At 38.6% G+C, this 24,500-nt stretch overlaps 1 protein-coding gene across 6 annotated transcripts in view; it reads left to right on the forward strand.

Moving 5' to 3' along the window:
• ETV1 (ets variant 1) overlaps window positions 1–24,500 on the forward strand; it is a 65,158-nt gene that overhangs the window by 36,563 nt on the left and 4,095 nt on the right. For 5 of the 6 annotated variants that reach the window (XM_009705353.1, XM_009705354.1, XM_009705357.1 and 2 more), the window contains 6 exons: window positions 2,354–2,601; window positions 14,706–14,773; window position 15,427; window positions 17,168–17,236; window positions 20,254–20,423; window positions 24,180–24,281. In XM_009705353.1, coding sequence (XP_009703655.1) covers window positions 2,354–2,601; window positions 14,706–14,773; window position 15,427; window positions 17,168–17,236; window positions 20,254–20,423; window positions 24,180–24,281 — 658 coding nt within the window. The remainder of the gene's footprint in view (window positions 1–2,353; window positions 2,602–14,705; window positions 14,774–15,426; window positions 15,428–17,167; window positions 17,237–20,253; window positions 20,424–24,179; window positions 24,282–24,500) is intronic. The other variant, XM_009705356.1, reaches the window with a different exon arrangement.

The following is a 24,500-nucleotide window of genomic DNA, read 5'->3' on the forward strand; positions in this document are numbered from 1 at the left end:
CCCCCCCCATCTTTGATGTTCATATTCTTCAGGGCATTTTGCACTAATGCTTCCTTTCCGTAATAGAACATCATGTATTTTAGTGAAGTCCGAAATAGCTGACTCAGGCAAAAAAAATGACATTTTTCTCCTTTTTTTAAAGAAAGGTACAATTATACTGGAAGATATTTTTTCCCCATTTTCGTATTTATTTTGAATCTTCTCACTTACAGGTGTTTGAAGCAAATGTGTACTTCATATTTTTGTGAAATACAAATCTTTCCACTTTACAAGGTGATATGCTACTACAATGAGTGTATTCAGAAAATGTCATTTAAACAAATGACCTACCTACACGAGTTTGTATAAATCTATAACTCAAGGCATATTTCTTTGGAACATGCATTGGTAGTATAAGATAGCATTAGTATCTAGAACATACAGCCCATACATCTTCATACAGGGCGTGAATATATGAACCATAAGTGGTCCTAACAAGTACCAACAGGAATCAAATCCACTTGTAAAAACAAATGGCTTGATTCCATACAAAGCTTCCAGTACAACAAGTATTATTAACTTCCTTTGAGGCTTTGTGAGTGAGCCTGTTTCTTATTTTAAATTCAAGTTGCAATTTTCTGATTCACTCCTTGACAGTTCTTAATGATAATTTCTGCTTCTTTTTTTGGCTAATGAAAAAAGGAAAAGAGGGAAATGAATGCAGTGCCAGTCAGCCTAACTGTTTCATAATACATTTGAGTTTCTAAGTTTATTTTCTGCAGGTGTAGGTGGAATTGCAAACCCCAATGTTAGTGCAGTACTCTTTCTACTGCAAAATATAATATTTACAGCACCATTAAAAAAATTTTGTCTCCATTACTACATTGTAATAGTTTCTATCTCTGTAGCTCCCACAGTATTTGTAATTAAGCTATGACAGTAAATATTTGTCAGACCAAGTTCACAGCAGTATTATGACAGACACTAGTAGAGTTTCAGTTGTTTCAGAAACATGCACTACATATGAGTGAATAGTCAAGGATTGTATTCCCTGTGAAATGAAACCCCTGCATTCTTCTTCACTCACCGAGTTTTCTCCAAGAGAATGTCTGCTTTTCCTTGTGTGAACCACAGTCAGTTCAGATACAAAGTACAGGAAGCTGAAGAATGATTAGTTCTGGATTTTTTTTTTAGGGTGACAGTGAGAAACTTCCAGAGAAGGACACAGGTTTCTTTTTTTAATTTATTTTAATTTTTAAAAAAGTATGCCTTGTTCATGATGAGTGATAACAGGACTAGTAAGTGGTTTGTGCAAGAATGTTGCATCTGCTGTGGATTAATGCAGACACAATATTACTACAGTGGTGGTAACCACTACTGTGGTAACCTGCAGGAGATGACAGGAAGATTTTGTGCAGTTCATCATGGTAGGGTGGGAAAATAGCATCCTTGTATTCTCTATGCTTCTGAACCTGCAGATGTCCTAGTAATTACATTCTGGTCTTTTAGTTCAGGTAGATATGTTTTATGGAAGAAACAACAAGCATAGGTTCTTGAGTAGTGTTGCATGTAAATGAAGTTAATTTAAAACTGAATTATCAGATTTTATGCCTACTGAAGAGCATTTGGGAGTAGTGAATGGCAGTGTGGCTTGTATGGATGACTTCTTCCATGTAGAAATGACCAAGGGAACAAGTTAAGGCAGGAGGTGAATTCTTAGGCATTGTTTCTCTTAGGAAAAATTTGCACCCTCTCCTTTTCCTGGGATGCTTACATTCCCTTCCCATTAGAGCTGGAATGCAATGCCAGCCTTGCAGGTAGATCTCCCACAGCGCTATCCCTGAGGGGACAGAACTGTGGAATTTTACCCTGGAATGATTCCAGATGTTACAGCAGACAATACCCTTTATTCAAAATGTTTGTGTTTACTGTAGTCAGAATGGCTTCCATGTAACAGTAAGAATGGTAAGAGTAAATTAGAGTACAAGCAATATGTCGCTAATACTCATGAAAGAACAGAGAACTCTACCTAAGCCTCCTTTGTATTACTGTGGTAGGATGTCAGTCTTGCTACTGGTTTGAAGCTGGTGCATTTCCTGTTTACCTTTTCTGTTGAGAGAAGATACTGAAAGCAAAGAACATGGTGGTGGGGACAGGTCTTAGAGCTAGTATTAATAGGTGGGGGTTGGTTTTGTTTCTTTGCTTGTTGCTATTCTACAATGCAAGTGATCCTGATGGGAGCACTTGGCATGACCATAAGCAAAATGTTTGCTACTGAGAAGGTGATACAGCCACTAATCATGGCCTGTGAAGATCTTTGGGAAATAGAATGTGGCTCAAGTCCTTTACATGACCTCTCTAACTTGTGTCCTAGATTTCGCCGCCAGCTCTCTGAACCTTGCAATTCTTTCCCACCTTTGCCTGCAATGCCAAGGGAAGGACGTCCAATATATCAGCGCCAGATGTCTGAGCCAAACATCCCCTTCCCACCTCAAGGTTTTAAGCAGGAGTACCACGATCCAGTTTATGAACACAACGCTATGGTTGGCAGTGCAGCCAGTCAAAATTTTCCTCCTCCTCTGATGATTAAACAGGAACCTAGAGATTTTGCATATGATTCAGGTAGGTGGGACTCTCCTTTAGTTCTGCATAGTAAAGTAATAAGTGAGTCCAAGCCAATGCTATTGATATTTTGATTGTATGAATTAAAACTTGCTCTTTTGGCTTCTAAGTCTCCTGAAGTAATTTATATCTGAGATAGCTCACGAAGTAATAAGATTGCTACATAGTACAGTGTGACTTGTGCCACCATTGCTTGCCCTGTAAAGGATTTCATTTTCTAGAACTCTCTGTCCAGAAAGTGCACAGGTTAAAGAAGCCAGAGAAGAACAAATCATGAGTGCAGAATTGAGCTTTGCTTAAGAGGGGGCTTGTTCTGTACTATCTCGTCTCTGACCTCTGAATTTGTGTGCTCCGTTTTACGAGCTCTTTCATTTGTCTGCCAGAAATAGAGGACTCTTTCTCTTCTTGCTTGCACTACTTTAAATCAGGAGTAACTCCGCTGAAGTGGGGTTTATACAGCTATAAAACCAATGAGGGAGAAGAATCAGCCAAATTGGTGTCAGCTTCTCAGTTTGTGCATACTGCTGTGTTTTGTGGAGGTGCATAATCTGTGATGCCAGGTTGCTGATGTAGAGAATACGCTGCTGCTATTAATAATGTTTATTATGATTGTGCTTATAGGACAACTGGAATGGAACCTTATTGCTCTACAGACAGTACAAAACAGAGGAGGTGGTAGCAGAGCCTGCTCTCAATAGCTTCTGGTCAAAACAGAAAAGATAAGCAATAGAAAGGATAAAAACATAAATCAAGGGAATAACATTGTAAATATTTGCCACAATTTAAACATAACATTTATATTATACTTGGGAAAATAGAGAGAGACTTGGGAAAGAAAAAAAGGAGTTTAGTAATGATTACCAAGTAGCAAGGAGAAGGAAGATGGAAGGTTGGTATGGAGGGAAGCTGAGATTAAATAGCATGGAGTGGGCTAGGTGGGGAAAACAGTTAATCCCTATGGAGCCAAGAAAATGCAGTCAAAACATGTTTTTCAGTTTTGGTGTAAGTGATTTCTGCAGCTCCTCTTCAGTCTCTGCCTCTGTCCTGCTTTGTGTATGCCACACGGTTGAAAGAGAGGGCTTTCAGCGAGTCCTTACCGTGCTTCTGGAGGGGAGGGTACATTGTGTTCATACGCATGCACGCTTAGTTCGGTGGGGGGAATGGGTGGCCCTGACTTCAGTCTGACTCTCCCTTCTTCTGGGTGCTGCAGTACCTGCAGTGCTTTCCTGCTGCTTCAGTTTCTGGCTAGATACTTTTGCAGTTTAATTCCCAAAGGCTACATGGCAGCTGAGTTGAGGTCTCCTTTGAAAGTTTAGCCCATGACAAACTATCTTGCAATTTGATATAGTGGAGAACTGGTTTTTATTGTCTTTTCTGTAGCTAACTTAACATTGTCTATTTAGTGGGGTATTTTGTGGTATTGTTAATGTGAAGTGTTTGTTTTAGAGTTGATCTCTATGTTAGAACAAGGGAATTTGGAAAGTAGAGCTGCTTTCTCTTTTCTTATTCTTGACAAGCACAGAACCAATCTGTAGGTAAATTTGAGTTAGGCCTATACAGGGAGGGGGCCAAGGGTGAAATATTTCTCCAAGTTGAAATACAAGACAAGATGAAAATGAGTTCAGATTACAAGGATCAGATCTAGAACTAAACCTGTTCATTGATGAAGGCTCTGAGATACTTGCCTTTGGCAGTCGTGTATCTTCAGCCTTACACAGCAGCATGGGAGAGACTGTCTGCATAGTTAATGTGGCGATGGATAATAAATGGGGGACTGCAGCTTCAGGCACTGCCAGTCCCTTGCAACCTTCACAAGCACCGTTATTCATCCTGCTAAATTAAAGGCTGAAAAAAGGCCCTTTTGTAAGCATGCTTCATATTTGGCTAGGAATTGAGATCTCCTTATTGCATACTATTACTTTAAATCTGGGTTGGCTGCTAGCATTCATCTTTCTTTGGAATATTCTTTATGGAAAAAAGTAGGAAATTTCATTCTGAAAGAAAGATGTGCAAACTTGTATCCAGTCCTGTCATGTCTTTTTTTTTGTGCCAGCAAGAACAACATTCCACTTTATAGTAATGACGTTCAAGCAAAATTGTTGTTTCTTTTGTAGATGAATAATTAGTTTTTAAAAATGTAATAGCTATGTAACCAGTGGTCATGAAAAATTAATCTGTTGGTATCAGGAAGTACTTTTATTGGCCTCAGAATTACTGCATTTAAGTTGACACATCTGTACACTCCATAAATTGCAGTCAACAACTGTGGTCTGCTGATATTTTGTCTTGTTACCATCTGTTCTCTAGAAACCATCATTTTCCATCCTTGCTAAGAGTACATTAAATAACCCCTTAGGAAACATAATGTATTTGTCACTGAATCATTGATTTCATTTTTCACCTATGGATGTTCAGGGAAGGAGGAATGCCAGAATGAAAAGTCTTTTTTGCCTGGTATTTTATTGCAGCGCAGATAAGAATATAGAAGCATATTTCAAAAGTTCATTGTAATACACCAATTCCTTTTGGGAATGTTTTCCTTTTGGGATGTTTTTGAAAGAGCCTCATGAAAGTTCTTTGCTTTTGTGCACTATACTTTTAGACTTTGTGGGAAGCTGGTGAATGAAAAGCATTATTATGGAATGATTATAACTCTATTAAAACATGATGTTAATTATGATATGGGAAATGGCAGATCAATTAGTTGTAATTGTAATTGCAGGTATGCAATTTCTACTGCAGAATGTTTGAGATAATGGAAAAAGAAAAATGTCAACAGAGCAGAAGCTCTTCCTTATCCATCCACACTTCTGGAAGTCACAGTGCATCATACATGTTCAATCAATCACAGCTTATTTTCTGCCATGGATTTTTTTTTTTTTTTCATGGCTGCCAGTCAGATGTATTTAGTACTTGATGCTATATCTAGCAACTTTAAGCACAAAGATGCAACCAAGGACATACAGAGCTTTAGGATTTTGCATCATTAATGAATATACTTCAGAAGGCTTCCCAAGATCTTTGTTTACAAGGGCTAATAGCAGGCATTCATTAGCACTTCCAGAATTCAGTTCATGTATGCAGGTACTTAAACAAAAAGGCCAAACTTTGAAACACCTCATCTATTCTGGGCTTTATTTTTAAGTAGGATCTTTGCAGCCTTGATCATCCCTCCTTAATGTAGTGTATTTGCAGATACACAAAGGTACAACTCTAGCTATGTGTGTATCAATTAGTACTAAAATCTAGTTTTAAAATGACATATTATTAAGTTTAAATCTCATATTTTGTTTTGCCCAATTGAAATAGTTATTTTGGTTGGAAAGTTCTTTTGTGGCCATGTCTTTGGGAACTTTGAAATTTGTTGCATGATGGTGTTAGAGATAGTAGAGGACACATGGTAGTAGAGGAGGAATTGTTGCTTGCATATACTTATTACTGATTGCCAGGAATTTATCTGTTGAAATCTAGATAGATTCAGTCTTCCCTAAGCAGTTTAGAGGCATTAGTAGGGCTGTTCTCACAGTTACATTTTAGGGTAGCCTCACAATTAGTACGCCTGAACGGACCTTAGAAAATCTGGATTCTTTCCCTGTCACTTCCAGAGTTTCCTTGTAAGCTACTAGTCGAATCACTTAAAGAATGAACTATCCAGACAGAATTGCTAGCCTTCATATCTTGCTTTCTGAGTTGCTCATCTCTTTAATTCCTGAGACCTCACAAACAATAAATACCTTGTATTGGCATGTGAGAATTGATGGAGAACTGCCCCTCTGTTAAGAGAGATGAGCGGAGGCAGAGAGACACATCAGAGATAGATAGATAGATAGATAGATACCTATTTATTTTGGGTACCCAGTTAGGACTGGATGATTCTTAAAGAACGTTATGTATTATATACGTTCAAAGGTTAGCTTCTAAGGACTTTCTCTGTATTTCTAGGCGAGGAAGTATGGGAACATCACGTTAGGGTCCCTGTGTAAGTACTGCAAAAATAAGAAATACGAAATACGAAAAATCTGGCAGAAGCAATGTGACTACTTCGGAAAACTTCATTGGGGCTGGAATGGGCTTTGATGGGGCCTAAAATTGACCATTCAGCTGTATTAATCTTGAGGTCATCTTTTCCTTTCTTAAAACGTTCTACCTCATTAAGTACACAACTTCCAGCCTTTGTAGCAAATGAAGCAGGGGCTCCACCTGCAAAGCTGTTTACAGCATGGCTCTCCTTCCTCCAAACTGTTTTGACCTGTGCACTCAAGAGACAAGTGCTGAGGCAAAAGGCTGTATCATAATTCATTTGCAACAAAGGAGTTGTGTCGAGGTTGCGCAGGAAGTTGTAATCACGACACTTCTTAACCTCCAAAGTTTGGTCTTATTAGGTATTAGGATGTTGTTAACATTCTACCATTCGTGTTATAAATGTGTATTTACCTAGTGACTGGGAATGGAATAAAAAGCAAGAGTCCTTTCAAATATCTGATGTGGTGGTTTATGAAAAGCTAATCAATGTGAGTTAACGTGGAAAAAGATCCCTGGTTAGCATATCCTTCCTTAGAGATAAGCTGACACGTCCTTAGATTTGGGAGTTTGTAGAACAGCATAAGGGAATGTGTTGAATTAAAATTTCAAGGGAAAAAAGAATTAAATTTATTTCTCGGAAGTATATTTATTTGCAGATTGCTTTTTTCCCCCCTTTTTTAAACAACAGTTGGATATTCTATTGTACTTCTTCAAGGTAAAGTTTAGATGTTTGGAGATGCTACTATGAATGAAAAAAGGAAATCTTAGCTGTCAGAGTCAGTGCAGGTTTGCTTTTTCCAGGATATTCTCTAGTGCATTGACCAGTGCAGCATATAAAATGACACAACTCATGGTGCTTCTACTACTGTCTTTAATTACAGTCTTTTTGTACAGTGCTTTGAAAACATAAAGCACTGTATGAGTCCTAAGTATTATTACTACAATTATTCCCCTGGGAGATTATTTCAGAGACTAATAGACTTCACAGTTAAGAATTATTTCTTGATCATAAGCCTAAATTTTCCCTTTGATCAGTTCCGTTCCTTTGCTCATAGCTACACCTCTTTGACTCATCCTAAACAATTCCTTGGTATTAACGTACCACCTCTAAATCTCTGTAGACACTTTGCATGTATACTCTTCATCTGTCTGTGTGACTCGTTGAGATCTTGCTTCATAAATCCTCCAGCTGCTTAATCTTTTCCTCAAATTCTCTGTAGGTTTTCTTTTTCTTTCCTTTTTTTTTTTTTTTTTTTTTTGGTCAGGTTGCAAATATTTGCAGTATTTTTGAACATAGTTTTGTAAAATGCTCTGTGAAACAGAACTGATACCATTCTCTTCCTGGATATGGTGCTTCAGTACGTGCATCTCAAAACTGCATCTCCTTATGGCCTTAAAGAAATTCTTATACACAGCAGTACGATTGTTCTCAATGAAAATCCAGCTGGCATAAAGGCAGGAGGGGAGAAGGAATAGCGGTTTGCTCTTGAGTTCAGTAGGTTTGGGAAGTCTCTCCTTGGTTTTGGTTTTTCAGTTTTCCTGAGCCTCATTTCTGTGGTTTAAAATTTTTCACCCTCTTGTTTCAGGAGCTTGTCTTTGCTCTGTTGCTTCAGTGAATGAGTGTGGATTTTGTTCGGTAGTTAAGCTGCAGTGCACTTTGTACTTGCTCTTAAGACACATACACACAAATCTGCTGTTGGGAGTTACGACAGTAGAAAATAAGAGCATCTGAGGGGGAAACTTGGGAAACCTGGACTTCAGAAGATTTCTGTGAAGGGCAGAATTTTAACTTTTCACTTGCTTCCCATCTAGCTGATTTCCTCTATTCACTAATTCTGTCTGAAAGAAATCTGTAGTCAGAACAGAATTCATTTTGTAATATTATCTTTATGAACAAAGGAAAACCTGAATGCCAAGTTAATGTGAGTATATAAGCAGGAGACCATACATCTATTTTTGCTTTCAAAGCAGACAATACAATCTGAAAAATTGTCCTGCAGTCCTTGTTTTTCAAAGAAATGGATAAATATCCTCTAAATCTACAGTTACAGTAAGTGGCACTGGCTAATGATTTGATTTGAGGATTGAGAGCGCAGTCTGGATTTACTCTTTGTGCATTAACGCAGGTCAAATGGACACAGGCTGCATTTTAAATCAGTAATGGAAGGCTGAAGCCTGCCTTAAACCAATCACATCAGCCTTGCCCAAGACTGATAGATCCCGAGAGACTGAGCCCTGTGAGCACAGCTTTTATATGAATGGACTCTGTGCAGCCTGAAGTTTCATTCATAAAATGGATGCTGAAGGGGGGTGGGGGGGAAAACAACCCACACACGCCAAACCCTGGAATGTCCATTTGTGCGGAGCTGAAGGGTGTAGTGTTCCCTCAGCTGCTGCTTTTGCCAGTTGCCTTAAAGTAATGATTAATGCCGCTTGGCCCTGCCTGCCTGAAACCTGACACCATTTATGGCCTTGGTGTGTTTCTAATGTATAGTGAATGAGAAGGCTACATTCTCAAATCAGAAACATAAACAGGAACTGGTCGGTCTGAATTCCATTCAAATATGTCACTTCAGCCGTGCAGTGTTTGTCCAACTTCGATTTTACAGGCAGGGGATGGGGCGGGGGGGAAAAAAAAAACAGACGTTTTTGCAGTAAGATTACCAACAAAAGGAGCGAGAGAGAGAAAAAAATACTGCTGTCTTATTGAATTCAAAGGGATGCGATGTTTAAAATACATTTTACGGTTACTGAGGTTAATAAAAGCAAATACATTATTTTAAAGTATACTCAAAAGATCAGCTCCATGTGGAATTTCAATTCAGAGCCGAATGTATGAGCCTTTGTTTTCCTGTTCTGCTGTATAAAAAGTTACACATCGCCTAGACAGGCTGTTGACATCTGGTCTCAGAAAATGCATTAGATGTTGTCATAGATCTAAAAAACAAAGTTGTGGAAAGGAAGCTGTTTGCTTAAGGATTTTTTTCTGTATGTGTGTAATAATTCCACTTAGACATGACCTGGTGGGGCCAAATCTAGTTCTTCAGTAGGTTTTTGTCAAATGAGATGTAAGAAATTAAACTTAACAATTTTTAATTAGCTATTTTTTAGAAGGGAATGGATGTGTATCTATGAGTGCACATACTTGTAGATTTATTTTTTTTTTCCCTAATTGCTGGTCCGAAGGCTAGTGACAGGCAAAATGAACAAAATGTTCCATTCTGAATGTTTTTAAACTGCACAATGATTTGGGGAAAGAATACTTAATTTTTAGCTTGATTTTTAGAGCAGGTAGTGACTCTACTTTCATACATGTAGCTTCAGTGCACCTACGTTTTTCATGCTGAACCTGCTAATGAAAAAATAATGCTGACTTTTTTATTGCCAGGATTTTACCAATACATAGGACTCTGTTGTAATTACATAGCTTCTGATGGTATAGTGCTTTTAAAAGTAGTTGAACTAAAACCTGATCCACCAGGATTTGAGTTGTGAAATATGCTCAAGCAATTCCTGTATAGGGAGAGTGTCATTAGTTCTAGTGTTTCTACCTGAACATTTCTGTTTTGGAGAGACATAAGAGTGTTAATCTAAGTGTGTTCTGCAGGTGAACAAAATCATAGGTTTCATGATCAAAAAGAATAATTTGGTACTTCTCCCTGCAAAACACAGATCATGCACTTTTCTTAGTGATGCCTAGTGCCACCTTAGCGACTTGTTGCAGTCTAGTTTGAAGAATTGCCTTTCTTACCTAAAAAGCCCTGTCTGTTTTCCAGTGATTTCAGTGTTGCTCTTTGCCCTGGAGCTGGTTAGAGCTTCTCGTTGGTGGTAAACAGCTGCTTTCCACCAGGAGGCTAAATGTGTTTCAGTGGTGGATGAAGCGCTCCTTTGTAAACAGTTTGTCAGTGCTCTTGGAAATCCATGAACAGAAAAGTTACTTGCGGTGTGATTGTGATGTTTTAAGTTTGAGGCCAAAAGTATGATGCGTTCTAGCTTGAACATTTTGTTTTAAAATGGACGCCTTTGTCTCTGCACTTGGTAAAAATCTCTCCCTCTGCACAAACCACCTCTCCATGTACCAGAGAAATGCTTGAATTGCTCGAGTAAGCACTTTGCAAAGCTCTGCATACTCACAGGGTCCAGCTGGCACATGTGAGTGGTGCTGGGGAGCTGCGGTGGTCCCAGCTACGCGAGAGGCTTCTGCATGCCCTTCTGTGCCCGGTAGCATGAAGGGAAAGAATCTGCGTGTGTGGTGTTTCTTGCCTGTGGGAAGACAAGTGGCACAACACATTTAAGTGTGTTTATGTAGATATACCAACTCTGAATTGGTGAAATAGGAGCTAAAACCCCTGTAATTACTTTTCAGACGAAGAGGACAATTGAGGAGGATATGGTGTAAGTTCAGTTACAGGACTGGCTGTACCCACTGCCAGTGGAGTCCCTCCAAAGTTTTGGGGAGCTGATATTAATATGACTTAGTTGGTAATAAAGTGTAAATCTACAAAGTAGGCAGGCAAATAGTAAGAAGGTTCCAGTTTTAGTGTCACCACTTTGTTTCATACCTACTTCATAGGGAAGTAGGCAAGTTTCACGTTTGAGTTGAGGTGTTTGATGAATTTGAGTGACTTTTTAGCAGGCTCGCCACATAAAGGCAGCCACTCCCCAGTACCATTCACCTGAGCTGCCACACGGAGACCAAGGCCAGGCAGGTAGCTCAACTTTTCCAGCCACCCTGTTACAGATTGTGCATGCCTTCTAAGCCTTGGTCTCGTCATCTCTCTCTCTGCGCATGCATGTATGCAACGCAGTACCTCTGTATCACACTGTGATTTGTCACATGCACATAGGTAGTGCCCTGGGCCTCCAAATCTTCAGATAAAGTTGATAAAGTGAACTAAAAAGTAATTTAGAGTTAGAGTGTAACATAACAGCATGCCCTTTAGTTAGGAAGGCTATGGAAGGTCAGAAACAGGAATGGTGGAAGGATAAATCCTGGTTCAGGTTTTCGATTCTTGCTTTGCTCTGCTTCATTCAGGAGAAGACAGTCACTTCATCCTGTTGCCTGCAGAAGCTTCATCTTCCCTGTGTCTCATGTAGCTAGGGACATGGGGTGAAGTTATGTTCGTTTTGTGCAGGGTGTGATTGTGGGTCTGAAACCTTGTCCTTATCTCTGAAAAACAATTGAAAAGAGGATTTAAGGATTCCTTACCTGCTTTGAGTTACACAAGGCTGAGACAACCTAACGCTTTAAATTCAGGTATGATAATTAGTAGGGAATGCTTCCTTACCAAGGGACGACTCTAGTGTCTTTCTTGATAATCAAACCTAGAACCTGTGCCTGCTAAAGTCAGTAGCAGGTTTTTCTTGTCCTCAGGAAGTCTGTTTGGGCTTTTTCTGCTTTGATGTGTTTTGATTAAGGCACAGCAGAGCTTATTTCCAGTGTTTTTCTCTGTGCCAGTCCCAGATGAGAAGGCATTTCTACAGTGTCTAGATTACATGTAATTTTAAAACAATGCCTACTGGGAAAACATGGTTTCAAAACAACATGATATAAGGCCATATTAATTGTTTTAAGATGACTGCTATGTTGCTGTTAGCAAGAGGAGCAATGAAGAATGACCTCTAAGTATTCCAAATTAATAATAAAAGATAAATTAATTTTTTAATATCTCCATATTTTTAGTTAGTTTGGGTTTTTTTTTTAAAGGAACTCCACTGTTCTTGAGATGATGTAACATTACAATGTGAATTACCTCATTAAAAGTCTGAAATAAGCTGCTTGTGTGTCCTAAATCCAGGAACATTTTTCGTCAAAGACTAAAAAGTGCTAAAAGGTGATAGAATCAGTCACCTCAAACACTTGGATCTTGCCCTGGAAGTATTTTATGCCTACTTCTGTCTTATTTGTTGTCTTGAAACAATGCTCTAAGGAGAAGACAACATATAATTGCTCTGTAATTTCGGCACTAAAATGTTTTCTTTTGAAGTAGCTCCGCTTAGCTTGTAAAAATACTTCTGGGTCTTAGTCAAGCATTTAGTACAATTTAAAACTGCAATGCTAAATTTCATTGGTTGGACTTTTTATTAGATAAGGTAGAAATGAAAGCAGCAGGCAATTTAATTAGCAGTAATTTTTCTGGGCAAGTCATTACTTTGATGAACTTCAGAGCAATGTTTATGGCTCCTAATTAACCATGTTAGTCATTTGATTGAATAATCACTTTGGAAATGTTTCTACAATTTGATTAGAGTCTGACCCACTCTGATAGTCATAAATTAACTGATAGCACTTTAGGATAACAAGACTCTAGTTACTTTACGAGAAATAAACTCTTCCTTGCTGTATTTTTCGGTCCTCTGTGGACTGTTTAAGCACAAGCTAACCAGAAGATTAAGTAATGTTGGTACAAACAATGCTTGCCTTAAAAAGACTCCAGATGTTAATTATAATTGACTTAGGAGCATGGGAGATGAAACCCCAAATTGGCTAAGAACACAACTTCTTGAATGCATGTGTAATTCTTTATTCCGTATACTCTGCTGTATCACTTTGCAGGACTGGAGTTCATGGGTCAAAAAGGGTTTTGCTGCCAATACTAGTGAATTTTTACCTAAAATAGAAAATACCATCTGTTTCAGTTCTACAACTTCCTCTTTTTTTACGTAGATTTTTCCATTCTCCTTAAAATTCAATCAACTTGGTAACATGAGTGATTCCTTGCAGGTGAACCACTACTTGTAGCCTTGACTTCTAGTCTACAGAGCTGTACTTGAGTCGGGTGATCACTGAATCACTGATTCCTGTGGTTGCTCAGAAAAGCTGCCTGAGACGTTAGAGATTCTTGAGGCCTGAGCAGGCAGGCACTGAATGTTTCATCGAGAGAGGAGGTAATGAAGAGTTTGGCACAGATGTGCAAGAGAGACTGTGGACTGTTAGAGGAAACTTATTACTGCCCTGTGTTTCACTTGTTTTGTGAAGTCAGTGTAAAACCTCATTTTCTTATCCTGCCAGATCTTTGATACTCTTCGCTAGTCAGTGAACAGTGAAATTTAAAATCACAGTCTGAAAGAGGCTGTAGGCAGTGTTGGAAAAATAACGTCTGCTCTTTCGACCTCTGTTTGCATCTCTTAGACTTACAAGTTACTGGTAACAGATTGCATAGCTTAGGGTAGGAGTTTATCACAAGATCAAATAGACTTTGTTAAGCAAGACTTTTGATATTCAAGACGTGGGTTAAACATGGTCTAGAAGGGCAAACATTTATGGTGTATTTCTGTTTGCAAGTCCCTGTGCACAGGATGTGGCTACTTGGGGACAGTGCAAGACACATAGAAAGACATTTAAAGAACACCATTTTCATTAGTTCTGTTTGGTTTTTCTCATTCTTGCAGATTTGAGTGGAGGTGGGGAATGGCAAACAAATGTCTGTATTACTTAGAATGTGTGCAGTAATGGGGGGGAGGCATTTGTCTTTTTTTGTTTAAGCACATACAGGTGGAGGGTAAAATTGATGCATCTGAATTCCTAGATTAAATACTTAGCAATCACAGAAAATTTCATTAACCCTTCAAATCCTGAACTGGAGTCTGAAAAGCAATATCCTACTCTAAATATCCTACACTATGACATTCCTTTTATTAATGTAGAGTTTATAAGTCTTCAGTGTGATTAACAGGCTTTCTGTGTAATTGATTGAAAATGTTAGGTCGACTTAGTTACAAAGATAGATAAACAAGCGGAGTTTAAAATATTCACGCTGTCTTGTGTGGATTTTTTGGTCTGTGAATGGTCTAAAGTGTAATTGTCATGAGAGTCACCTTTTAGCAAAGTTGATTACTGTAAGGGTTTGAGTTCAAGTGCCTATGTTAGATAGGATCTATGATCCTCACATTATGATTTTCTCCTCCACCATGCCTTGTGCGTGCTGCTCTGAAATTCTGACTGTGTGTTGGCAGGTTCTCCCTCACTGTAACTTGCATCCTTTTTGTTGCTCTTCTGCCTGCAGCCTGTCTCATTGATAACCTGCACACTTTTAATTCCGGATAGTCTTTTGACTAGCATTGTCGTCTTCTCCTTTCAGAAGTGCCTAGCTGCCATTCCATTTACATGAGGCAAGAAGGCTTCCTGGCTCACCCAAACAGAACAGAAGTTAAGTTTTCTATTATGTATTGCTTTTGTATGAGAGAAATGTAAAAAATTAAAAAGCCTGGAGGGATTTGGGATTCACTGGTTTAATTCTGCTGCTGGGAAGACTCCCAACATCTTTCTTTCCCTTCCCAGTGTTGAGTTTCTGATGCACTGATTTTTTATAGCTTCTTTTAGTGCCACAGGTTGATCAGGATAGAAGCAATTTTTTAATGAATTTACTCATTGTGCTTTTCAAAGCCTCTAGCAGTTGAAAGGAAGAGCGGCTAAAAAATTTCACCCATTCTGCTTAAGTGATATTTTCCAGGCTATTGGTGTGACAGGCTCAGTTAACTGTCAGGTAGTCCATTTTGTACTTTAAATTCAGTGGAAGTTTTTGGCTTTTCCTTTTGTTGCAATTTTTGCAATGTTTTGGTGCTGCTTAGGTGCAATTGTACAGCTATGTGATACATAGCAAAACTTCCAGTGACTTCAGTAGGGCAGAGCTTAGATCATTGTCAAAATTAATAATTCTGAGTAAAAGCACTTCATATGTATTAAAAGTAAGAAGGCCAACAGAACTAAGAAAAAATGACCACTGAAAGAGAGGTTGTACCCTCCACTCTCCTGCTTTGCTGTGTCTGTCTTGTCAAGATATGATTATTTTTTTTTTTAAGGGTTTATTTGTTTGTCTTCCACAGGGCAAATTTCACAAACATGAGGGAAATTGGTTTTGAGATTGATGAGAATTCAGACAAATGTATGAAAAAGTCCTCTAGTAAGACTTCATTGACCAGTGAAAAGTGACAACTGGAAAGACAACAAATCTGGCTTTTAGCCCACCTGCTTTGGGGTGGAATAAAGGCAGAAAATAGAAAGAAAAGGTAGTGTTTAACAAGGAGGGTGAAACAGGAGATGAAAATTTATAACACTCTTAGTGTATGAAATTATGTGAAGTATAGCATCTTGGTAAGGGAGGTGAAGGACATCAGGGAAGAATCCACGGACTGCAGGACTAAGGTCAACAGATCTGAGTTTTAATCACAGCACAGATAGGGGAAAAACAATCTTAGCCGTGTCATGTACGCATAAGTACTTGGAGGTGGTAAAATTGTTAGGAATGACGTAGAAAAGGCAGTGATGTTCGATAGATATTTGTTTTCTGTATTTGGAAATCAGTCAACATGAGTTTATGGAATAAAGGTCATGTCAAATCTGATTCTATTCTTTGCTGAAATTAAGAGTTTGATTGGTAAAGATACTTGTGTTGCATAGTTAGACTTTTTATGGCATTCAGTTTGCCACTGCATTACATTCTGATTAAGAAGTTAGCACAAAGCAATATCAATAAAGTACATATTAAATACATTAAGACCTGGCCAACTGACAGATCTAAAAGTGGCTGTCACTGGGCAATCATCTCTGAATGGGTTGTTTCTATTATAGTTCTGTAGGAATTGATATCAGGAGTGTTGCTATTCAACAGTTTCAGTAAAGATATGGAACAAAGTTAATAGATAACTTTATGGCACAAAGATAGGCAGAGTGGTAAATAATGGGCAGGACAGGGCAGTCACAGAAAACAATTTGAATTGTTTGGTGATCTGGGCACATTAAACAGAATGGTTTTTTAATATGGTGAATGTAGATCAGGTGTATGGAACTGGGAAACAGTATATTGGAAAAAAATATTTTGCGATGGGCCTCCTCCTCCTGGGCTTCACAGTGGGAAACTAGCCCAACCAAACATGGCAACCGTATGGCAAAAAGGCCTTCTGTAATATTTGCACAGTCAAAAGGAGGGTCATAGGGAGGCAGGAGAGGAGGAGATGTTTTGTCTCGCTAAGTATATATCAGCTAGGCTGATACTAGCATGTAATACAGTTCTGGTTAAGCAAAACATTAAAATAATAGTGAAAAGTAGGAGTGTGTACAGAAGAGAGTGCTAGAAAGAATGCAGGGTTGCAGAGAGTGTCTTTTAACGACAAAAATGAAATTTTACAGAATGATCTTAATTGGAAGAAACATCAAGAGGGGTGACTTCTGTGAGTGTGAGGAGGAAATACTGAGTAGGACTTTTTTAGTCTCGCAGGGAGAAGACCCGGAGGAACTAATGGTTAAAAGTCAAAGCCATGCTGGTTCAAACAGGAAATGAGACAAACATTTTTGAATAAATCATAGAGAAAAATGGGTGCTTTTTCATTTTTGCAGGTGGAGATTAACAGTCTTTTGGGAATGCACACATTAATTAAACACCCCTGTACTGAGGCCAAAATGTTGCGATTGGGCGGTGTGTAAAGGATGTGGGATATTAATCTGATTACTCTATGACTTAGTGTTCCCTCTGGCATTAAGCCTATGATCTCGTCTTTCTCCATGCATCTTTTATATAAACACCTCTCTCTTTTTAACTTACAGGCTGTATGTATGAAAAGGGACCTAGACAGTTTTATGATGACACTTGCGTTGTTCCAGAGAAGTTTGACGGTATGTATGACACATCTCTCTTTCTTGTGTGGGGAGATGAAAAAGGAAGAAATGAGGGACTTTTCTCTGTTGCTGATCAAAAAAGCTCAGTAACATTCCAATTTAGGATTCCTTAACACACCATTTGCGGTGCACCCAACCAAAGCTGACCTTTGTCTCTTGAAACCAGTGTCTCCTCTTCAATAGGATGTCGTTTGACTTTTGCCAGCAAAAGATGCTGTATCCAGAGTTGTGGCAGAGGAGCTTAGTTCCTGTACTGTTGAGAAGTAATAGGAGGATTTCCATTGCACTGATGATCACATATCGCTTGTTCTTTGAGATTTAATGGAAGCTGTTCTTATAATTAACAAAATGGCGGAGAAAGCAGCAGCTTTGGTTTTACTGAGGATTAAGCTGCGTCTTGCTGTCTGTGAAGTGATGAATAGTGGGGAGTGAGCGTATAGGGCATTTTTGTGTTTATGTCAATGTATTTGCACTACATTAAATACCATACTAGTGGTTTATTTTTCAGTGGGATTGATAACAAATCAATTATCTTTTCACAACACTACTCATTACAACAGATTTTTTTTTTCAAGAGGGATTCCGAGGTCAATTAAAATAAATGACTCAAATTATCCTCAGTTACTCTAATGTAAAATCAGTTTCCTGGTGTAACTCAGTTGATTTCAGATTTATTTCATTATAGACAAAGTAGGTGGACTCAGTATTTCTTGCCAGTGACTCTGTTAGTAGTAAGTAATTTGGAGACCAATTACTTAGATTTGCTAGAATGGCTTCTTTGTGTTAGTGTATGTATGCCCAGCTTTATTTATTTTAGCAGGAAAGATGAGATACTTTCTGGTAAATTTGTGAACAGCTCTCTGACCATAGCTCAAAGTAGAGCTGGAGAACTCTTAGGGTTTTTGTCCTGCTTTATTTTGTTTGTTTTCCCTGAGAATCACTTACATGGATTACAAAACTGTTGTGTGTCTAGCAGCATTTATTGTGTTTGTTGAAGAAAGGGAGACTCTAAAATGAAAATAACACAAAGAATTACATGTTCCTCAAACGGAGGTATTGCATGCATTTTGAGATTGGTAAGGAATAGCAGGAAATAAATAGAGGATTTTAAATAATATTAGACCTAACTGAAGATTGCTCAATCCAGTATCGCATTGTCACTGGATTGACACATTCACTGAAAGGGTGATTTATTGAAAATCTACTTTATACCCTGGCTTTGGAATGTATGCTTTTTTCTTTTCCTTTTTAAAGCACATCATGTCAGGTGTTTTTCTTCCCCCAAAATGATTGTGGACCTGATCTGTTTTCAGTACAAGTGGCAAATTCCTATTTATGCGAATGGGATCAGACTCTGTACTATAAGAAGTTAAAACTCTTCAGGAGTAGCGTTTGTCTATGTCTTTGTTGAAAATCCTTTTTGATTGTTTGGGTTTGTACAGGGAAGGGAATGAAAATGGAAAAGAAATACAAATAAAGTAAATGAAATAATATTTGGAGATACTTGTGTGCTTGCAAAACAAGCAGTCTGTTGCTAACTTCTATGACTGTCCATTGAGAGAACACCTTGTACTCCAGAAGACTGATGTTGTGATACGAATAGGTGTGTTTATACTTGTAGCATGATGACTTTTGAGGAAAAAATAGCAGATGTATTGTGATCTTTTTGGCCAGTAAAACAAAAGTGGGATAAGCCTAGGACTAGTCTTGGTGTTTCAGAAATAGATTCTCAGCTGCTTCATTTGAAATCAAAGATTGGCACAGGTGAAGAATCTGATTCTCTGTAATACTGCACTTGCTATTTGCGCATTGCTCAACTATCATTAAAAGAAAAATCCCGACCTTGAAGAAGGCGGCTTTTCAGGACTGGAACTTGAACCTCACATAAACCAAAAAGCTTATTGTTGATTTATTTATTTTCCACAGCTATTGACTCAATTTTCTTTCCTGATTACAAAAGGAAGTGCTCCATTTGTAATATTATTATTCTTGCTTTCACTACACAGAGCCGTTCTGTAATGGCCATCAGAGCATCCTAATGTTCTGGTTGAATGTAAAGTCCTGGCTTTCTGTATTAAACAGGTCACACTGCTTATTGGAGGGTATTGCTGTTCTGGTAGTTGAAATGAGGAGTTTTACCAGCATATCAAGGATTGCTGTCATTGTATGCAGAAAAAAATACTCTCTGTTTCAGCATCAGACCTTTCAGCTGTTGTTGTTTGCATGAGTTGTTTAGTATGAATATGATTTAGGAGCAACAGAGACACAGTATGGATGTAGCAGGATGGTTTTTCACTGGCTGTTTGTGGAACAGCTAGCAGAATAATTTTATTGTTTTTTAAAGGCTTCCTCTGGACTTGAAATTTTAGAAGAATTAACTTACTGCTTTTCAGGGGGAATACTAATCTAATATGTAGGTATGAGTAAAAGTAGTATGTGCTTATATGCAAGTCCAATATACCACAGAGGAACTCGCATATCTGCAGGATTTGCATACCTATACATAAAGCACATGCTATTTAAGTCCAAGTCAAATACTTTGTCAAATTTTCCTTAGAAGCTTTTGCATGCAAAAGAAGTTTCACTCAATAGGGTTTTGCAGCTTTATGAAGCATACATTACATTTCCAAAACTGGGGCTTGTGCAAAGTATAGTACACAAACACAGTTCTTCACACATCAGAGTTGCTTACAAAAATAGTTCATGCTTTTTAAGATAGAGGATACTGCAACATGGTTTGCAAGCGAGATTTGCATGTATCAGAAGTAAGTGGGGATAAGCTTAGGGAGACTTCCATAAATCATGACTGAATTTAGGTACTTTCTAGTATATTAATACATTATTGTAAGAGTGTTTACAATTAACAGCAGACAGGGGAATGTTGCATTAGTGGGTGGCTGAGTAGTAAGAATTCTTTCATTAACCCTAATGATTGCTTTGCTGGTTTATCTGATAAACTGGGTGATGATGCTTTTTGTGCATTGCTCGTCTAATGTTGTTGCTATTCTGTGCAGGTGATGTCAAACAGGAGCCAGGCATGTACCGTGAGGGACCCACATACCAACGGCGAGGCTCGCTTCAGCTGTGGCAGTTCTTGGTAGCTCTTCTTGATGACCCATCAAACTCTCACTTCATAGCATGGACTGGCCGAGGCATGGAATTCAAGCTGATTGAGCCAGAGGAGGTGGGTTAGATGGGCAGCATGTCCTGACATCCACTGCCCCATCCTGCAAATTTAATAGTGCTCCTTTGGACTTAGGCCTTGTTTTCCTTCAATGTTTTGCTTTAGTAGCACTTTAGAAGGGTGACAGAAAGGACTGGCAGGGAAAGTGCTTCAGTTAGGACAGAGGCGTGGTTAAGCATAAACTTGATTCCTAGTCCCACAAGACAATAAAAATATTGCAAGTACTAGATTTACAAAATACTCGGCATTAATTGTGGGGCCTGGATTTTTCAGAACCACTTCATGGATAGAGCTCTGTTTCAAAATCCTTTGAAAACTTGTCCCTGAATAGTCTTTCAACACCAGATACTCTTCAGCGTGAAGATGTGGAAACTTGGAACTTTTAGGCTGTAGAGTGAAAGACCCGAAGTGTGACAAGTGGCAAAGGAAGAGGTTAAGATTGTTAGGCAGTAAAATCCCATCAAAATTGTATAAACCCCCCCTCTTTTTAGAGTCTTCTTCAGAGTCTTCCTGCTTATCTGTATCGTTGGATTGTTTAGTGCATGCTTAGATCCTAAGCTTGCAAACACTCATGCACAGCTCTCCTGAACCATGAAGGACTCATGGGGTAGATAAAATTACTTGTATTCATGAACATTTGCTGAAGCATGACTTAGTTCACTTGGGTGATAAACAGGAATAAATTGAACATTTTATTACATAAACTTTTTTGGACTAGGTAACATTACATAATATATCCTGTATTCTAAACAGCCATGGAAACTGTTGGAAAATCTTGTGTGCATGAATTTTATTGAATACTGATGTGGATGATTTGATTAGGGTTGTCAAAAAGCAGTACAATTATGGTTTACTTTTTTGCCCTTGGACAGGGTTGGGTAATAGGAGGAGATGGCAGCAAATTTTCCATCAGGACCCTGTCTGAGTTAGAGCTGAGTAGGAAGGTTCGGGGGTGTAAGGCTGCTTCTGCGTTCCACCAGCTATTTCTGCCTTTTGCCATCCATCTGCTGGCATAAGCATCCTGAAAGCTTTCTTGCATTTAAGTTACATCGTCTGCCAACAGCCCTAAGGGGATGATAGACTAGTTGGGGATGGCAACAGGACTGATGTCCGTTTCTTTCCCCACATGGTCTGGGTGAGGGGTAGGTTGCTGCAAGGACCTGTGTGCTGGCTGTTGTTTGTCTGAGCATCTCCTGCAAGTCACGGTGGCAGATCCTGGCATTGTGCATCTGAGGATTTGACCACAGAACAGTCTTAGTTGATTTGATACTGAAACTTTGCTGGCAAGTCTGCAGCTTTAGCAGGCTACATGGACTTACTAGTTGTGTGACCTGGCCCAGAACAGAGTGAAATCTTCAGAAAGGCTCTTACTCGATTTCGGTGAATGAGCTATCTGATTTTTCCCCCTGCCTCAGTATTTTTTACCCTCTTAGTTTTGTCTTGTCTTTAAGATATGTCCAAAGTTTTTCAAGATTGAAGAGATTTATTGAGAAATGGTTTCCAGCAGATGGTGCAAAAACTTTATAGATTTTATTAGCTAAGGAAGGGAAAGCAGCAAAACAAAACCCTCAGGTTTCTTTGTGTAATTCCCTGAAGAACTGGATATTCTGATTTAGGTTAACCAGATCATCTGCTTGTCTGACTTTGTAGCAGTTGCTTTGTGGTTTTGAGCAGCACTGCATGCAAGATCTGGAGGAGGCAAGCTACTTGAAACTTGCCTCACTCCTGTGTGCTCTTAGGGAGTACAAAGGAGCCTAAGTTGTTTTCATATGAATGTCATGGATCTGACGGAAACTGTCGATTAAAATAAGAATAGCCTCTGGGAAGTTGCACACTTCTGTTGGTTGCCAAGTGTAAATTGAAGGGAAGTCAAAGAGCTTGTTGGTTCAGCTGTGGCAGGTTAGAATGTCAATGACGTGACCTTTCCATCCCATCCCTTTCTGGAGGTTTATGCCCTTGTAGAAAGGGTGACAACAAAAATGAATATGTATCAGCTCCTAGAGCACCATAGTTCATTCAGAAAGTAGATAACTGTGAACTGTGGAGGCTAAGAATTGGGCATAGGTCAATTTATGCTGCCTTGTCACAGGGACAGCAACCCTAAAAAAGTGGACGCTAGAAGCCCTAATCCCTTCCACAGAGCGAGACTTGATAAATGCTGTGCAGTTCAGGGACAGGAAAACTCCCTTAGAAGACTACTTCTGGACCTGCGTGCTTATTTAGGAATGTCAAAATACCACACAATATAGCATATTCTCAACCGTTATGTCGTTGTGGTTATCTTTGCTGTGTATTTATTTATTATGCAAGCCTGTTATGTTGGGGACTTTTAGGACTGGCTAATGCAGAGGAAAACTTGGTGGGAATAAAGAGTGATATAGGCATGTGTTACAAAGATGAACAGGCGAATCAAGGTTATGCATCTACGCCAAATCTACAGCTGGAATAAATTGACATGATTGGAGGTATGTTTCAATAGACCTATAACATAGCTGAAGTTAGCAGAGCCATGATAATTTACATAAGCCTGAAAAGCTGCACCACTGGAAGGAAATAATGCTTTCAAAAGAAATTCTAAAAATTATTGTCCAGATGGAGATCAAAGTCATGGATTTTGCTGTTGTTATTTAGTTCCCTTCAATTCTCAGTGCTGCATGTCGTCTATGGTTTGCATCAAAAGGCTCCAGACACCTATGGGAAAGTTTCATAGAGCAGTCTGCAGAGAAGCTGCTTGGCTACTCTCTCCTTTTTCCAGAGCTGTATGCATGTGCACTTCTCAAACATTTTTACAAAATGTGCTTTAAAGACTTCATCAGCTCTGACTTTTTTTCCCCTCTGGTGACATGATAGTCATTTTTACAGCCAGTAATTGAAATGTCACCAACAACCGATTATAATTTCAGGTGGGGAATAAGCTGTTAAACTCTTTAAACAAAAGGTCTCTTTGTCCAGAACTACCTTTGGCAATAAAACAGGTAGCATAAAGGCAAGTGGAAATCATAAGTGAGAGCAGAAGGCATATTGTTCTCTATGGAATGGCTTCACAAGTTGTTTGCAACTCTCTTTTTATTCTTGTTTTTAAGGGAAATGATACAACTGCAACTATGATATTTCTGTCCCATTCTTTATACTACCATATAGTTCTTCCAAACGATTACCTTGCCTCCTCTGATAAGAAAGAATTAATTTTCTTTGCTGAAGTAATATTTAAGACTAGGAGTTGGCTTTTGACTTGTATCTCCTAATAATCTCAATATCGCTGTCATTCCAAGTACAGTCTGTATTATTTCATGAACTGAGTGTGTATGCATGTGTGTTTAATATAAATTAGTTTTCTGACAGCAAGGAAAACATGGGAATAGTACAATTATCCACAGTATCAAACTAAAGAAAAGTTTTCATCTTTCATGAAAGTTTTCTGGTGGAACTTCATAAGTATTTTTTGTCTATCATCTCTTTCTATGGCTTTATTTTTTCATTGATTTTCTTTATTAAAAACAAACAAATAATGAAAACCCCAACCCTCCACTACATTTGCAAATAAGTCAGTCTGCTTCAAGTTTAATGGATGACTGTGTGTCCAATTAAAAATCATAGTAGGACGTGGGAAATTCAGGTCATGGCAACCTTTTCTCTTGTGTTTATTCATTGCACCTGCAGGGTTTCCCCTCTTCTATCCCCAAATAAAGTATCTGATGATAAGATCTGCTTGTTAAATGCATTTAGCAAATAAATGCTAATCTATTTTTGTGGCAGGTGGCACGTCGCTGGGGGATTCAGAAAAATAGGCCAGCTATGAACTATGATAAACTTAGCCGATCACTTCGCTATTATTATGAAAAGGGAATCATGCAAAAGGTGAGTAGCTAATTTTGTATTAAATTTCACCAGTGTTGCATGTTAATGCATGTGACTTAACAAGGAGTACTTGTAACTGCATTGCTTAGGTAAGTTTTTCATCTATTTAGGCAAGCGCTAAGCTTTTTCACCTACCAGGTCCAGTATATGCATCAAGATATTTTTTTCTATGTAAAAAATGTCTGTGGTTTTAGTTCACACAATCTACGTCATGATTAT

This window comes from Cariama cristata, unplaced genomic scaffold, assembly GCF_000690535.1.
Source record: "Cariama cristata isolate BGI_N322 unplaced genomic scaffold, ASM69053v1 scaffold22668, whole genome shotgun sequence".
Taxonomy (NCBI): domain Eukaryota; kingdom Metazoa; phylum Chordata; class Aves; order Cariamiformes; family Cariamidae; genus Cariama; species Cariama cristata.